Genomic DNA, 18,278 nt, shown 5'->3' on the forward strand with positions numbered 1-18,278 from the left:
CAGCAAAAGCTTTGCATGCAATATTCATTTTAAATTAAAATATCGAGCTATAAATGTATTTTTAATTCTGTCTCTGATTAGTACAAAATTTAAGAACTATCTTCATTATTTTCTTACGCAATCGAGTCAAGAATTTTAAAATATCACTCAAACATTTTCTACTTAAGAACATGGAAATATTGCACTCTCGTAATATTATATGATGATGTCATGTCCGCACTACCATGGAAAGGGAGTGCAGTAGCTTCTGAGGGTAAAGACCCCTCAGTACCCGATGGCAGAAGTCTGACTTCTAGCTCATATGAAGATGAAACTCTCACATTCGCTTGCACAACCCCTTTCTACAGGAGGGCACATTCACACACTTCACAGATGAAGAACAACCATGTCCGAACCTGGACTCGAGCCCAGGATGCCCAGATCACGGGGAAGACTCTCTATCCCTATGCCAGGACGCCGGCAATATTATATAATAAAGGATATTATTGATAAACTTTAATATTAGTGTCTATTTTTGAAACTACACCACAGATGTGTTTGAAAAAGGTCAGCGCAGTTTTGAACTAGGATCATATTATGAGGATAGCAAATAAGTCGATACCCTTCTTAAAATTTCTATATGACATCTAAAGGAAGGTTCCTGCCTACGACTGATATAGCATGCTAAAAACATCCTTCCAGATAGTTGCTTCATAAGAACCTGATGTCCAAACAACCATTACAACTCTAATATGAAAATGAATTACTTTTATATCATTTTATATATAAGCAGTACTTTTATATCATTAATTTTAATTAAACGAGAAAAATTCAAAACAATTGATAACCAGATATCGAGGGAATATTTTTGCAATGGAATTTTAATTGGTTCTGTACAAAATTTTCGACACCACTTTATAAATTTTCCAAAAGACCCACCCTTTCACAAATCGTGCTTTCTCAGTCAAATTTTTTCATTCCATTTTATTAGATAGACCCTGTTAAGATATTATTGATATCAATATTAAGAATTTTGCGTTGAAAATCATGCAAGGATTGGGCAACTTTTCTTTATTGGTTGACTTCAAATTTTACATTTTATGTTTTGTTTTCTTCCATAATAATCCTTCTTTTTAATTGATGAATTCCAAACAGAAGCAAAATGCCATAATTAATTATTAGACAAAGGAAAAATAAAAGCTGAAAAATATTTACAGAAAGCTACTGAAGGTTTATTGAGATAACACTTTTCTCAAGAGCTTTTTAAAAGAAGAGATAACCAACACTGAAGACAAGATAAGGAAAACTGCACCATCGCGACTATTGGCACGAATCATAATCGAATGAATGAATTGATTCGCGCTGATAGACAAGTGAAAATTTGTGGGTGGAATTACATCAGAGACTATATAGAATAGTATCTTTGTGTTGAGAGAAAGTTGTTCTATAAACATGGATAACTTTTAAAAAAAAGTATATCAAATAATAAAAAAAATGCACCAATTTTTGTACTACTTCGGTAACTCTCATATTTTCTTATTCTGTTTATAGTGAGAAATTAGGTCATAGTCCAATTCGAATTCAATTAGTTAGGACATATAGTCCAATTTGAAATAACATCTCTCTCTCTCTCTATCTGCCAGATTCCTTTTCTCTAGATTAGATTTCCGCACATGTCAAATATGATATTAAAAAAATCATTAACATATATTAGAAGATCTGCCATAACTTATGCACGTAATATTTATGGTATGCGTTTCTAGCTTACTCACATATCATTCCAAATAGTGTGATTGTCTGGACATCGACTCGTCAGTGCATGAAATGCCCCTCAATGAAGTACTTTGATAAATATTTTCAGTTTTCGCTTTCCTGATGAGCAGCACCACATCCTTTAATGAACAATTTTATGTTGCTAGCAAGTTGGCATACATGGTGATGATAATAATAATGAAAACTTTGCCAATATATGAGCTTCACATAATCATGTTGTCCAAAGAAGTGGAATGTTAACATGCATGCAGATATTTTAAAATATATGCTCAAGAACAGTGTGAAAATAATAAAACTGCTTTTACCGTTTATGTTCCATGAAAAAATTTGGAAAGTTTCATATAGTAACATCTAATTTTTATTGAAATGAGATCCTGGAATTTCCAAAATATCTTTGGAACCACCTGAAAAGGAAAAACAATGCTAGACAGAGATGAAGAGAAAAAGTGAAATCATCTGTGATGTTAAAACCACAGCTAAAATTGCTTTTCGGGTGACATCACATTCCACACCAGTGTCTGGATTTGAATATAGTTTGACGAATAGTTTTTGAAATGACAATAAGAGAGGATGGTATTCAGATTTCCAGATTTGGCATAAAATATTATCATGCTGTCATTCTTTTGTAAAAGTTGCCATGATCTGATGGCAACTTTAACTTTTTCTTGCACTTTAATTCAAACAAGCTGTTGCTTAATGTAAGATATGGCAAGCTTTGTTACCTGAACAAGTAGGATATTTTACTGCGTAATTACTACAAGAACCATTGGTTGCAAGGGTGTGTCCTGTATAAGCTGTAAGGAGTTGTCTCGTTAATTTGAAGATTTTTTTTTGACCCTTGTAATCAATTTTGTCTTGAACGATATTTCCTTCCTATAGAGGTTATTATGAAGTTACATAAGACGAAACATAAATGAAGGTCATTTTGCAGATGTGCTGTGTGTTTCACACATGTTAAATTTGTCGAATTCTACTGTCTCCAATATTCGGCATTCCTTCGAAACATATTTCCACATCGGTTTGAGAATGTCCAGATCTGTAAGTGTATGATGATAAGTTATGGTTAGATTTTATTTATAAAGATAAAAACCTCTTGCTGAGTAAGAATTAATAATAATAACAACTGGATTTAAAATATTCTGTGAATGGATGTTTTCTACCTACTAGTATTGTTAGTTCGAAGAAACTGTGAGTATTTAATAGACAAAATTCCTCATGATATAATCTCATTGCTGTTACATGAAAGAAAAGTGACTGTGTATGCGTGCTAACAAGGTTTGACTCTGGACAGAATTTGCAGATTAACTTTCATGTAAAATCTATCTTCTTTTTTAGTATCCCCCCCTCTATTTATTAGTAATAAGTTATTTCCTAAGTAAATCCTTTATTTTCTATTCATAACCACTTAGTATGTATTCTCAGTGCCATACTATTACTCTATTCGTCCGTTATGTCCGGAGGTTAAAAACTTTGAGTTCAAGAACTCCGTGACCCTCTCTTAAAGTCGGCAAATGGGCGTGAAAAAAAACAGCTTTATTTTCGATCCTTATTTTTTTGAAAAGGTTACTGCCGAAAATCTGCGAATTTGGCCAGTAACGAGTATATGTGATTGACTGTTAAATCCCATAATTTTCGAATTGCAATATTGGAAATATTTTTTTCTTGACGTCGTATACAGGCAATATGAAGTTTCTCTCCCTCATCAGTGGTTTTATACCAAACATTCTTGATCACAATAAATGTATGATAGAATTATCTTCCTCCATTTCATGTTTCTGCATCTATCAAGGTCACACAATCGTATTCAAATGGATTTCCAGCCACTGCATTCACTTTGAATTTCAAGTCCGAAGTTGCATTTGATTTGATGGATGTCAAATGACGAGAATTTCAATAGATATTTCTAATTCTTTTAGTACTCTTTCATATCGTATGCATATAATTTGTGAGCTCGAGGATCTAAAAATTAGTGAAAATAATAAAAAAGTCAGAACATTTTAAAGTTTTTATTAATTTTTCTGCCATAAATGACTGTTCTTTATTATCCGTTGGATCTTCTCGGGTTCCAAAGAATGTTTCAAAATTCAAATAAAAGTCGTTGAGCAAAGGGTAAACATAAGAAACGCAGGAATTTTTGACCAGTAACATTACCCAGTGGAGTTCCAATATGTGTGAAATGCAGGAATGATTAGCAAAAAACGAGGAATTTTGTTTTATTAAATGGTATTTGTATTTGAGCAGAATATTCTATCACCCAGATTCTTAACAGCTTATCAAAGCTCCTATAATTCTGAAAATATCTGTCGTCTCATTGACAATGCAATTTCGTTGGAATACCAAATCCTCCAGAAGATGGATTTCTAGTCGATCAATCGAATGATGTGCATACGAATTGATAAAACAAAAATGTAAAAGTATCAAAATCACTGATTTGTATTCCATTTCGAAGGAAAACGAAAATACATAAAATGCATACATGAGTTTTTCCATTATGCTACAAAGCTTAACACAAAATGGGGCATTTAGTATAATAAAGCTTGAAAATCGAAGGAAAACATTTCTCTGCGGTTATAATAGCAATTCGGCGTATAATGAAACACATAAATATTTATTATGTGTGAAGGAATATCTCAGTGACCTCAAGTTTAGGTGACTAACAAACGTGTTTATAATAAGTTAAAAAAATGGCGGATATAAAACGATTTTAAATAAATTTTAAAATCCTTTAAGAAATAACAAAAAAATCAAGTTTAATTGTTATAGAAGCGCCTAGAGCTATATAACCAAAAATATTGTCGAACAACAAGCAATCAGTTTTAACATTAAAAAGAAATGTTTTTTTAAATTTAACAGCTGGAATTGTACGTTCAGCAATAGATATCAAATTTGTAGTGGCACCTGTCATTTATGCAAAAATGAATAAACTTCACTATTCGATGATGATAACGATTTATTTAGTTTTTGAAAAGTGTTTAGAAACAAAATACACGTTGCTTCGTTTGTTAAAGATAATAATATTATTTTTGCTGTTTAGGGTAAATAATAATAAATATTTTTCCATGCCATTTACTGTTTAGTTTTTTGAGCAGATGTTATTTCACACAATTAGAATTCTTTTGTGAAGTTCAAGTAGAATATGTTTGTACTGATTCAATAACAATGGGCGTAGAGTTCGTCAAATCCTTTTTACGTGTAATGTTTATCCGTAATTGCTTTTCAACTCTTTGCTTACCGCTTAAGATTGGCTTCATTTTTTGTTGTAAAATATTTATTAATTTTCCACCTGCACGCACAAAAAGTAAATAAAGAGTTAGAACGACATCGTCGTTCGTCTGTATTAACTTAAGGCTGAATGAAATAAATTATCACGGAATCATGATACTCACGGAAATAAATAATCATATGAGCAATTTCAATAAAGTTAATATTTTTTGTTTTTTGCTTTGGTTAAGTATGTTGGAACATGCACGAGAAATAAAAAAAGACTAAATATTGAAAAGTCCTCAAAATATCAGCATAAAAAAACTCTAAATGAAAGGGTTATGAATTTCTTCTCGATTTTGAATTCAGTAACTCAAATGGCGACGAATGAATTTAGTTAAAAATGAACAATGATTCAGGATAGTTACCACATTTTAATTTCCCATATTTATAGTTTGCTTAATTTTATGAAGTTAACTGCAGCAAAGAAAAATATCAAAAACAACTTCATTTTGATTTTGTCACACTTCCAACGAAAGTTAATTAGATAATGTAAATCAAAAATCACTTAAGAATTACATTTTTTGCATAGGAAATGCTTTACGAATTTTGATTTATAAATTTCAAATAGTTCAGTGGTTGTTTATCGATACTATAGCTTTTGGTTCTAACTCCAATATACAGTAAATAAAACAAACAATATTGTTTTCAGAAGTTATTATTAAATTTTTAGTCCCGCCAATATTTTGAAGAAAATACATTCTTCTAAATAAGTCGATTCTATTTTTATTGTGTTATTACCTTCATATATTAAAATGGCTTATTTTAGGGAATTATTAATAGTTTTTTGTGGGATTATTTTTCACTTAGTGGTCCATATATGGGCCTTTGAAGTGACAACGACTCAATTTTACTTCTGGTTTGAAGATAAAGTTCACGATAGTTGGATTTTAGAAAGCTACGAAGATTCTCACATGGTGACCTGCCTCCAGAAGTGCAGAAAAGATTCCAATTGTACGGGACTTGCACTGGGTCCTATTAGCAACGAAACAGAAGATTATTCGAGGACTTGTCATACCCTCTGGGACATTAACGAAGCTGATTGTGATGAAGGGGAAGCATGTGAATCTGAAGGATTTCAAGTTTACCATGCAAGTATCTGATTTTATTTCCTCACTTTATTCTGTTTTAAGAAATTAGGCAAGAGTACAGTAATTGTCCAAACTTAATTCCTTCGAATGGCAATATGGGGCTGTTCATGCATTGACAGTGATCTGCAGTCTTGGAAAAACAGTATGGCGTGTGTTATATTAAAATTAATGACCAAAAAGAAATTTTTTTTATAAAAAGCTGTTAAACTGATAGCAGATTATTTTTTCATTTATCTTAATTTGTTTCATTTTTGCAAAGAAGAAATTTTTTCATAGATTTTTTTATATCCTTCTTAATCAACAAGAATTCCGCAACTAAATATACAACTGTGTGTTGTCATTGGAAATACAATTCTTTAATATTTTCAGGACTTCGCTTTCAACTAATCGGTTAGTTAAAATTAAATTTTAATTCAAAAGAAAAGGCGCCTTCTGTTTGTGAATTTAATTAGCAATTCATTAGAAAAAGTATAATGTAATGAATTGTGAAATACATTAAAGAATAAAATTATTTAAAAAAAAGACTTTAAAAACAGTTTTTTATTAGCTCATTTTAAAGTAGAATTTTTTTTATGAAATATGTATTGGTCAAATATTAATCATAAAAGTGTAAAGAACTGAAGTTAGTTCTACAATAAAAGTAAGTGAAAATGGATTTTATAGGAAAGCAAATTCCTAATCATTAATTAAAAATTAAAAAAAAATATATACATATAAATGTGCTTAAAAATCCTATTAGATTTTTTTTCTAGATTTTACGATTTACTTTTACTGCCAGTACCATTAACAAAAAATTGTTTTCTACGTTATGGTACCTTAATAAATGCTTGTTAAAATTCTTTTTACTTTTATTAATTTGATAATAAATTAATAAATAATGAATGATTAATTAATAATGAATTAGTGATTAATAGTGATAATGAATGATTAATTTAATATGAAACAATTTATGAGTAGGTAAATATCATTCTTTCCAAATGAGACAAGAATATATTGAGTAATATCTTGTGTTAAAGAAATACTACTACTTGGTTTATAACTTTTGTTGAAATTGTTGCCGTTATTCACAATAAATTTACTTAACTCTATTTGAAACTGATGCCACAGTTTCAAGTACAGCCGTATGAAATCAAGTCGTGCAATTTGTGTCCAGACTTTTGAAAAGAAGTAAATAAATGATTTTAAAAATCTTTATGAAATAAAGTAACGCATTTCAACCATCGGCAATGCTCTTTCGAAAATTTTGAGCCTACTTCAACGATACGGCATGTTTCGTGTTGAACTTTGGGATATATTAAGAATTTCATGCCTGCATTTTGGCACTGTACTTTTCTCTTTTGATCGATTTCGTCAAAAATTTGATATAGATTTATAATTTTTTACTGATATTTCGTCATGCACCAAATTTTAATTGCCCATGTCATTGCAGTTCCTCATAATCCTGTTTTTTCACATTTGAATCTACAAACCGGATTTAAATTTAAAACAGATCAATAAAATTCCGAATATGATTTTATTCTGATTCGATATATTTTTGCGTTACCATGTTTAGATTTAAAATCAGACGGACGTCAGACAGTAATTTCTTCCAAAATCTGATTCAGTAATAAATTCTAGATGCTAAAAACCTTCTAATTTTCATTAAACTAGTTCTTCCCCTTTTTGAGTTGTAGTGTTCACAGACAAACAGACTAACTCGAGAATAATCATAGTTTCAAAATTTTTTTTTGTTCTGAACTCTGCACATTTTTAAAATTTTAGAGTCGTTTTGTATAAAATATTAATTTAATGATATAACATTGCATTCATTGCACCATATATATATATATATATATATATATATATATATATATATATATATATATATATTGACCCATTACCTCTTGCTACTTCAATTTATCGGTTCATTTCCCTATAATTAAAATTTTCAGCAGTACACTCTAGTTTGTTATAATATCTTAAAATATAAAGGAATTTTTTTAACTTAAACAAAATTAATCCGTATTATAAAATTTTTAATTTTGAGTTTGTTTGATAATGTTAAAATAAAATTGTAGCATAAAAAGAGGTTCTTCCGTGTTTATACAAATACTTTAAACTCAAATATCTAAATTATAATTAATTGATAAAAATCTTATTCGCATTAGATATTAAAGCATTATTAATTTCTTTGCTAAATACTTATTGTTATTCTTTTTGAACTGTTATTAGCTTTCGAAACCTTTAACTACTACAGCAGCAGCTCCTACAACTACAACAAATGCCCCGACAACTACAACAGAAGTTACCAGCACTACTACGGAGGCTCTTACAACTACAACAGAAGCTACTACAACTACAACAACGATTTCTACGACTACAACAAATGCTCCTACAACTACAACAGAAGTTACTAGTACTACTACAGAAACCCCTAGCACTACTACAGAGGCTTCTACAACTACTACAACAAAACCTACCACTACAACGACAGAAGCTCCAACAACTACGGAACCCACCACAACTACAACAAAAGCAACTACAACTACTACTGAAGCTCCAACGACCACAACAGAAGCCCCTACATCCACTACAGAAACTCCAACGACTACAACAAAAGCACCAACAACTACTACAGAAGCTCCAACAACTACTACAGCGGCTCCAACAACTACAACAGAAGTCCCTACCACTACAACAGAAGTCCCTACCACTACAACAGAGGCCACCACCACCACTACAGAAGCACCAACAACTACTACGAAGGCTCCAACAAGTACAACAACAGAAGTCCCTTCTACTACAACAGAGGCCACTACAACCACTACAGAAGTTCCTACAACTACGACAGAAGCACTTACAACCACAACGGAAGCACTTACAACCACAACGGAAGCAACTACAACGACCACAGAGGCTATTGCAACTACAACAATGAAAATTTCAACAACTACTAAATGTGGAGGAGAATATGGAGAAGAATACTACTCTTCATGTAGTAAGAAGTTTCTAATTCATTTTTTTTTTGCGATAATTAATTTTTGTTTCGTCCTTTATCTGCTTTGCACAGTTTTTCTCAACTGAATTAACTTTACTGAAGTCGATGAAGTTCTTCGAAATTTTTACTTCTAATTGTTCCTTTTTCTCAATATGAGATATTGTGTGTGTGCTGACTCTCTTCAGGCGAAATTGTTTGACCAAGAGCTTCCAAATTTTGAACTGATAAACTTTGGAGTTTGTAAATGAGAATGTCGGACCAATTTTTTTTAAAAAACTACACGTAAAATTTTTATTAGTTAAAAATGAGTGAAAGCTTGATGTTTTTTCTCAGCAACTTCTGAAAATATTCTCACACAAAAAGAATTTTTAATCTAGTTTTAAAATTAAAAAGAAAATATATTTTCAATGTTATCAGTTTAATTACTGCAATTTTTCTTAGTATAGGTTTAATTAATTTTTAAACACATTTTTAAGTATATTTACAACAATCTTTTCATTGTTGTGAATTAAACCTAAATCTTTCTCATTGTGCCATCAATTATTTGATGACGTGATTTTCTTCCATTATTATTAGCTGAAAAAAGGATTCTGTTTGATTAATATTCTACTAATCGCCTTTGGCAACCAGCAGTTTCGCCGGAGGCATTGGTTATGTTTAATTTATGTTGAATCGTTCAGATAAAACTTCATGTCCACGATTCCATAAAATTATTAGACATTAAATTGTTATTTTAAATTCTTGCATATGTTCTGTTCAATGAACTTTGGTAATGGAAACCAGGTCCATGATGTCATTATATCTGATTCGTCCTTACAATTATTTAGATAGTATCGTAACTTAACTATCTTATTCGTCCTGTAAACTACATGGATATTAAACAGGATCCTTTTTTGGCTTTCAACAATGGAAGAAAATTACACAATCAAATAATTGATGAAGCAATGAAATTGATTTAGGTTTCATCATAACAATAATAATATTGTTATGAAATATACTTAAAAAAATATGTTGATGATAATGTCGTGTCCGCGTTACCACGGAAAGGGAGTGTAGTAGCTTCTGAGGGTAAAGACCCCTGAGCATCCGAGGGCAGAAGTCTGACTTTTAGCTCAAATGAAGATGAAACTCACACACGTTTGCTTGCACAACCCCGCTTTACCAGTGGGCACAGTCACACACCTCACAAATAGAACACAGACGAAGAACAACCATGCCCGAACCAGGATTCGAACCCGGGATGCCCAGATCATGGGGAAAAATATGTTAAAAAGTTAATTAAATTTTGACTAAAAAGTTTTATAGCAAATAAACTGGCGTCATTAGAAAGATAAGTTTTTGATTTTTAAAACAGCTCAAAATTTATTTTTTTATGATTTTTAAAACAGAGCAAAATTTATTTTTTACGATTTAGATAATTAACAACAAAAAAAAATTGACTTAATGACTTGTGTGATAATCTCAAAATGACTTTTGTTGACGTAGAAATTTCTGATAGTTTTTGAATAATTTCTTTAATTATTTCGTGGATGCAGATGGATTTCTAAACCACTTGTTCATTAATATTTTTCTCACTTATGTAGAGATATTAACCCTCTGTCCGCGTAATCCTTTAAAATCACTATTTAAATGTGTTGTTTGCAAATATGTTCAAATATTTTTCAAAGAAAGTGAACTGATACTATATGTTACACGATAATAATACGATGTATTAAAAATTTATAATCGTAAAAATAAACACTCTGAACTGCGAAAAACGCGTGATGCAACAAAAAATGGACTGATTGCTAAACCGCGGAAATCAAGGGATACGCCGCTGGAGGGTTAACCTTTTCACTACTGACTTTATTATTAATCTGCAGTTATGACTACTACACCAAAAATTAATATATATAATCTCACCAAAAATTAATAAAAAAATTAATGTACTGTGGCGGTTTGAGATGCGCGAGGATAGAACCTGGGACCTTGTGGTTCGAAGCCCAGTAACATGACCACAATACAAAAGCAATTTCTCTTGTAGCGTAGCTGTTAATTGGCTTATAAGCTATTCACTACAGACTCTACCTCCAGTGAGTCGGAGGTGAGACGAACGATATGGCTTTTGAGTGGTGATGTATTTATTGGCTGTTGAGCATAATACGGCTGTACCCATTTGAGTAGCGCCAAGTGTTATGGCGAGGGTGAGTGGTTGCTGTTGTTGCTGCGTCAAGTGAGTCTGACGACTTCGGTTGCGGGTAAGGATTGCAATACCGGTATACCGGGATACCGAATACCAGTATTTTGAGCCATTTGTACAATTTTGTAATACCGGTATTCACAAGTTTAAATACCGGTTTTTCGGTATTTGCTAGAAATTTTTAAAATTGTCTCCACTATATGTTCATGTATCGCGAACATAGCAAAATAGTATACGTTTTTGTTTTTATGTCTTCCTGCGAAATTAATTAGCTAATGAATGGCTTAATTAATTGCTTAAATCTAAATTAGCGAAACATGGATTATCCTTGAAAGAAAATATTGTATCCATAACGACTGATGGAGCAACAGTTATGAAAAAAGTTGGAAAGTTGATTGGTGCAAATCAGCAGTTATGCTATGAACATGGAATTCAATTAGGAGTAATAGATGTATTATACCAAAAAAATAAAGAACAGAAGAATCCAAATACTGTGGATATAGAAACTTCGGATTCCGACATTGAAGAGAGTAAGAGTGAGAGTGATATTGATAATGAAGATAATGACAATGTAATTGTTGAAGAAGATATTGCTAATGACGATGAAATATTAATCTATCAAGAATTGCTTCCTACAATTTATAAAGTTCGAAAAATTGTTAAGATATTTAAACGTTCCCCTATAAAAAAGGATATATTACTAAAATATATACTAACTAAAAATAAAACAATATATGTTAATATTAGAGTCTAAAACACGTTGGAACAGTTTACTCCTAATGATAGAACGGTTTTTGAAACTGAGAAATCCAATCCAAAAAGCAATAATCGACTTAAACCTGAAAATTATTTTTTCAGATACCGAATTCGACTTAATATCCAGAACTATATCAGCTTTACTTCCAATAAAACTGACTATTGAGGCATTATGTCGGAAAGATTCTAACAACAGCTAATGAAACAATAAATTTCATGTTGCAGTCACTGAAAGAACAGCACACATCACTATCTAAAGAATTATATATTACATTGAAAAATCGCACAGAAGAAAGGCATACCGAAATAGAAAATGTCTTATGGTATTTACATAATTATAATGATTTTAAAAATGAAAACGAAGAAAAGAAAATAACCATTTCAAATCTGATTAAGTTTAGAGTAAATTTTCTTTCAATTTTTTACCCACAAACCTATCCACATTCAGAAGAATTCGGTTCAATTATCGAAGATTATGATGTTACTACTGTCGATAGTGAAAAGGAATTGTCTCTTGAACAAAAATTAGAATTAGCGATAAATAAAAAAAATACTCAACGAACCAAAATACAATACAGAAATCAGCTATATCCAAAACCATCCGACGAGAAATAGATTTATTTGAAGATGAGGGATTTAGAGGTAAATACTTGAAAAAAATATATCGCGCATTGCAAACAGTACCACCAGCTAGCGTAGATGCCGAAAGAGCGTTTTCGACAGCTGGTAATTTTTACACAAAATTACTTTTCAGGCTTAATGACACATTATGATACTTTATGTTACATTATGTTTTTTTAAGATCACATTTCAAAAATTTGTAATAGTACCACAGACTGAATAGTGATATTTACACTTTTTTTTGTGATTTTAATAAATAAGATGTTCTTTTACTTTTTTGTGATTATATACTGTTATAATTTATAAGTTACAAATTATTTTTTATGATATTTACACTCTCTAACAAAACTGGCAAATAAAACAGAGAAACACCTGTGTTTTCTTTCTTTTTCTAAAATTTCTAATACCGGTATTAAAACCGGTATCCCGGTATTAAGATTTAAAAAATACCGAATACTGGTATTGAAATTTTGGTCCGGAATTGCAATCCCTAGTTGCGGGTAGATGGCACCACAACAGTTGTAGGAAGGTTGAAGGTTCATCGTCCGAGGTCACCAATGTTACGATTGGATTGAACGAGGATAGAACCTGGGACCTAGTGGTTCGCAGCCCACTAACATGACCACGATACAAAAGCAATTACTCGGGTAGCGTAGCTGTTAACTGGCTTATAAGCTATTCACTACAATACTTAGATGACATTGGCGTAACTATTCTACGCCAATGTCATCTAAGGAGTTCTTTGGCATGACAAGTTTATTAAAGAGTATGCAAGAAAGTTTTGGGGAGACAAATCTCGCTGGTTTGAAGTTATAAACTTCCTAATTCTGTTTAATATTTTGCAATACCATCATTAATATGATATTGATATTTTTCAGAAAATGACGAATACGAAGAAAGTTGCAAAGGCCAGTCAAAGAGTATCATGTGTCAAACGGATCGGAGCAAGTCACACGTATACGCACTAACAGCGTAAGTATTCTTTCCACATAGAAATTACCCATTGATGGACCAAATGATTAAACAAAATATCGGGATACTCTGCCGCTCAAAATGGAGAGTGTATTGTAATTAAGTTAAGCAATCCATAAAATATTTCAAACCAAACTGGGGGATACTGGATTTTGAATCACGAGTGAAGATTTGCAATTCAAAGTTGAATTCGTCATTTTAATCGCTTCTTTCTTTTTTCAGGAACGCTCCTCTGTTTACTGATATAACAATGGACGTGAAATGCCAGAAAGATTTCATGAATGATGTATTTAGAATGGACAGTAGAAAAGATTCCTACCGCCCATTCGATGGATTGATGCAATGCCAGAAAAACCAAGTAATCACAGGTGAGTCTCTCGAATTTCAATTAAATTAACCCTTTGCGCTTGGAAAAGTGAAAAAAGTAATTCGATGTACGATAATTCATCCAATACATGGACTTGCTTATTGCTTTAAAATATGCATATATAAAACATATATTTTTGAAGCAGAGTCATGGCTGAAGAGAGAGGACACTTTGAATTCTTAAACTTCACTTTATTCCGTCCCGGGAGGCATAATTTATGTACAAACAAGAAGTGACGAAGCATATTAATCTAAAGCCCGACACAAGAGCGAAAGAGCGTAAAGAGAAAAGAGCAAAATAAATCTTTATCCCCATGACTATATACTGTAAAATTCGGATAGGGAATTCTTTACACGTGTCGATTTAGGTAAGAGAAAAATAGGTATATTTTAAAAGAATTTGCTTAGGTTGACAAATTTTTATCCCTTCACTGAGTGTCGGAAACTGCAGATTTAAGCATTTTTAGAGAGATCGTGGCGCATTAATTAAATAAAAAAAAGTGGAATTGGAACAGGAAATTTTAAAGTTAAATTAATATGGGTTGAATTAAGATAGAAATTAGGAAATTAATTAGGATATATATATATATATATATATATATATATATATATATATATATATATATATATATATATATATATATATATATATATATATATATATATATATATATATATATATATATATATTTGTTTTTAGCTGAATTTTCCCGAAAAATTAATCTACATCATCTTATAACTTTGTAGATATTTTTAATGTCTATATGCCCGTCTTGAAGGGCATTTTTTAATGGTTTTCAAATTAAATTAAAAAGATACAAATTTTATTAAAGCATTAATCACTGTTTCAGAGTAACCGCTTATTCCTATGGTTTTTCAAACACGAAACAAAACATAATTTTTAAAGTTATTAATAATATTAAATACAGCTTTAATGACGCTAAACAATAATGATTATAGTTCCTCCCATCAATGATAGAAATTCTTATAGGTTTCTTTTATTTTCGAAATTAGAAGTTTTTTCTGCATCTATGAATTTTTAATTACATATAAGTATTAGAATTAGAACTACCATAAAAGCATTGAAAACAGGAAAAAAAATAACTTACACAATTGATAAATGCGATTGTGAATGAACGCTACTAGACCAAAGCTACGTTAGGAAACGTTATTGAAAAATTAACTTCAAAATTTGGGCCACGTGCCTAGGTATTCAATTGATTAATAGATCTTGATTTATGAATTTAGATAGTTTTGCAAATTCAAAAAAAAAAAAAAATAAAAAATAAAAACTTCAGCTATTTTAACTCCATAATTTTAAAATCTTAATTTTTTAAACGTAATAATAGTTATAGATACAGACGGCGTCCTTGCATAGGGGTAGCGCATCTTCCCCGTGATCTGGGCATCCCGAGTTCGAATCCCGGTTCGGGCATGGTTGATCTTCATCTGTATTCTATTTGTGAGCTGTGTGAATGTCCCCCCCCCTGTAAAACGGGGTTGTGCAAGCGAATGTGTGAGTTCCATCTTCATATGAGCTAGAAATCAGACTTCTGCCCTCGAGTGCTCAGTGGTGTTTACCCTCAGAAGCTACTGCACCCCCTTTTCGTGGTAGCGCGGACACGACATCATCATCATCACTTATAGATACTATTTACCACCATTAAAATTGTTGTTATAATTAAAGCTTAAAGATAATTCTTTTATCATAGATATGAAAGATTAAATCGATAAGAATGATTAATATTTTAACAAAAATATTTGTAAAAAAAAAAGGTTCTAAAAATATTCAAAATCACACCATGACTACTGGTTGGCAGGCCAGTATGCTACTATTCAAGCTGCTTCACTGACTACTGTATAGACAATTTACTTGTATATAATCTAAGTCGAAATTTAGAAGGTTATATTCTAGAGTTGTCTGATTATTACGCTTTAATATTTTAATGATAGTTACTATCAGAACTCGGAATTTTTCTACTGTACCCAACTTAATTTTCAAAGCCTTACCAATCTCTTGTAAATTCATGATTCCTTTAACTGGGGAGGCACAGTCTAGGAGTCAGCATTTTCTTTATAGTCAAAGGAAATTTTCTAATGAAAGTATTAGTGTCAAAATCAGCCAATTCTCAACAGATATTTCTCTTGGTATATTAATATATTTTAGAAATTTTTCAAAATACATTATCACTAGGAAAATTAATTATATTTTAACATACATATCAGAATCAGTCGAATGCGAACTTTCATCAAAAAATTTTTCCGTATAATTATCCTCATCATTAAAATCACTTTCTGCTTCATTTAAAAGTCTCAGGAACTGGGCTTCATAACGAGGATCAGTACGTTGGATGATATTTCGAGGACCAAGTTTTAGAGCCATCTGCTGAACCTTGTATAATACTGGAACACTAAAATGGAGGTGCAGTCTCACAAACGTGGCGCAAAGAAATAGCTGATATATTTAAAAAAAGCAGTTGAAAAAGTGCACGTGTAATGAAGGTCACGAAATAAGGAGCTACAGGATCAATCCATTCGATTGAGCTAAAAATAGAATAGGAGTGACGGAAAGTCCATCCTTAGCGGTCTGAGATACCGCACCAACCCAGTTAAGGGTTAATCCCAATTTTATCGATGATGTCTATTCTAAATATAGTTTTGTACATTAAATTTTTCTCGTTAGTGTGACGCGTAATTTTCTTAGTATAAGTTAATTTAAAAACTATTTTAATAAGATTTAATAGGAATAAATGCGATAAGAAAAGAATTCTGACATTTCTAAAATTATTAAAATTATCGTTGTGAATCATACTCTTTGAAAATTTGAACGATCATTTTAATGCTTGCATTTCTATCTATGAATAAGGCTTTATTTCTTTCAGGTATCGATGTATGTTTCGAAGGGGATTTGAAATACGTTGCCATCGAATGCAACACAATCTTCCAAAACAAATACAAACTGGAGGGCAAAATGGAAACAGCGGGTAACAGCGAGGCGGATCTTTCGAATGCCAACTGCCCAAATAACAAAGCTATGATGACACTCAAGCTGAGTAAGAACGAAAAGGGCAAGATAAATGTTGAAATTGGATGTGATAAAATAATAGCGAAATAACTGGAACTCTGCTTTCATCGATTATGACATATTCCACGAGAAGAAATAGAGGAGACTTTTCAAAAATTATTAACTGTAATTGAAAAGTACCCGGTGCAACAAAACAAAATGTATCAATTTATTTGTCAAAATTTATTGCAGCTTTTTCAAAGTTACTCCGCCGACTGCAAATCTGATAGCGTTTTTTTTTCGAATAATCAAAATAAGTTCTTAAGTCCTTTTTGCCACACCTTTACAAAATTCATAGTGAATTTTCTTTTATAAATATGATAGACTCAAAACTGTAACCACGAAGAGGCAATTTCTACCATAGAAGTAAAAGTCAAACCATGCCATTTCAGATGAAAAAGGATCTTGGGAAAACATATTCGATGATTTTTATCAGAAATTCCTAAATAATAATTGCACTGTAAAAGGCATGCTATAATTTTGCAAAGCTTTTTTATTTTATTCCTTCATAATGTTTATCGTTAGAGACATTACAGGAATTTGTTCAATAATGTCTCTAATTGTTAAATGACGATTACTAAGCTCATTTCTCTGATATGGTCGACATGTTGAAGATAAAACAAAGCAGATGATCTTCAAGAGCTGGATTCATCTATGGCAGATTCTCTACCGTCTTTAAACATTGTTATGCTACTCGATGACTCTTGCTTTCAATAAGCAGCTGTCTTTAAAGATTTTCCGCCGCAGCTCAAATATTTTTGCTTAAGAATTGCTTTGCACTCATAAATTTGAATACATATTCTTTATTCAACTGCATTTTCCCTTTTGGAAAATCGATAAAGTTAAAGCTCGTATTTCTTTAAAAATCGATTTGTTTTCAGACTATGAAATGTAATTAATTGTTTACTGTTGCCAGATTCTTGTAGAAATCGTTTGATAAAAATTTGAAAGTCCTGCATAATATAAATGTATTTTAAATAAAAATAAACATATTTTGATCACAATAGTACATAGAACAAATATTTAATTTTAATAAGCTCTAAAGCTCCCCCCCCCAACTTTCATTAATGTTATTGTACTGATATTATTATACAGAATCGAAGCTTTAGACTTTGGAATAAATCGAGTTTTCTTTTTTTACTCTTGCAGGTCTCTCTGAGGATAATATTTTATAATTCATTAATTCAAGTGTATGTGCATTGCATTTGTTAATTGTAGCTCGTTCTCATTTATAAAATA

The 18,278-nt window shown here is 31.2% G+C and overlaps 1 protein-coding gene across 1 annotated transcript; it reads left to right on the forward strand.

Moving 5' to 3' along the window:
• The first annotated feature begins 210 nt into the window (after nucleotides 1–210).
• Nucleotides 211–17,102, forward strand: LOC129985040 (uncharacterized). Its single transcript, XM_056094966.1, has 6 exons — nucleotides 211–283; nucleotides 5,824–6,104; nucleotides 8,316–9,081; nucleotides 13,516–13,609; nucleotides 13,832–13,977; nucleotides 16,858–17,102. The coding sequence occupies exons 1-6, from the start codon at nucleotides 211–213 to the stop codon at nucleotides 17,088–17,090; spliced, it is 1,593 nt and encodes a 530-aa protein (XP_055950941.1). The 3' UTR covers nucleotides 17,091–17,102.
• Nucleotides 17,103–18,278: the final 1,176 nt, after the last annotated feature.

The sequence above is a fragment of the Argiope bruennichi genome, chromosome 9 (assembly GCF_947563725.1).
Source record: "Argiope bruennichi chromosome 9, qqArgBrue1.1, whole genome shotgun sequence".
Lineage (NCBI taxonomy): Eukaryota > Metazoa > Arthropoda > Arachnida > Araneae > Araneidae > Argiope > Argiope bruennichi.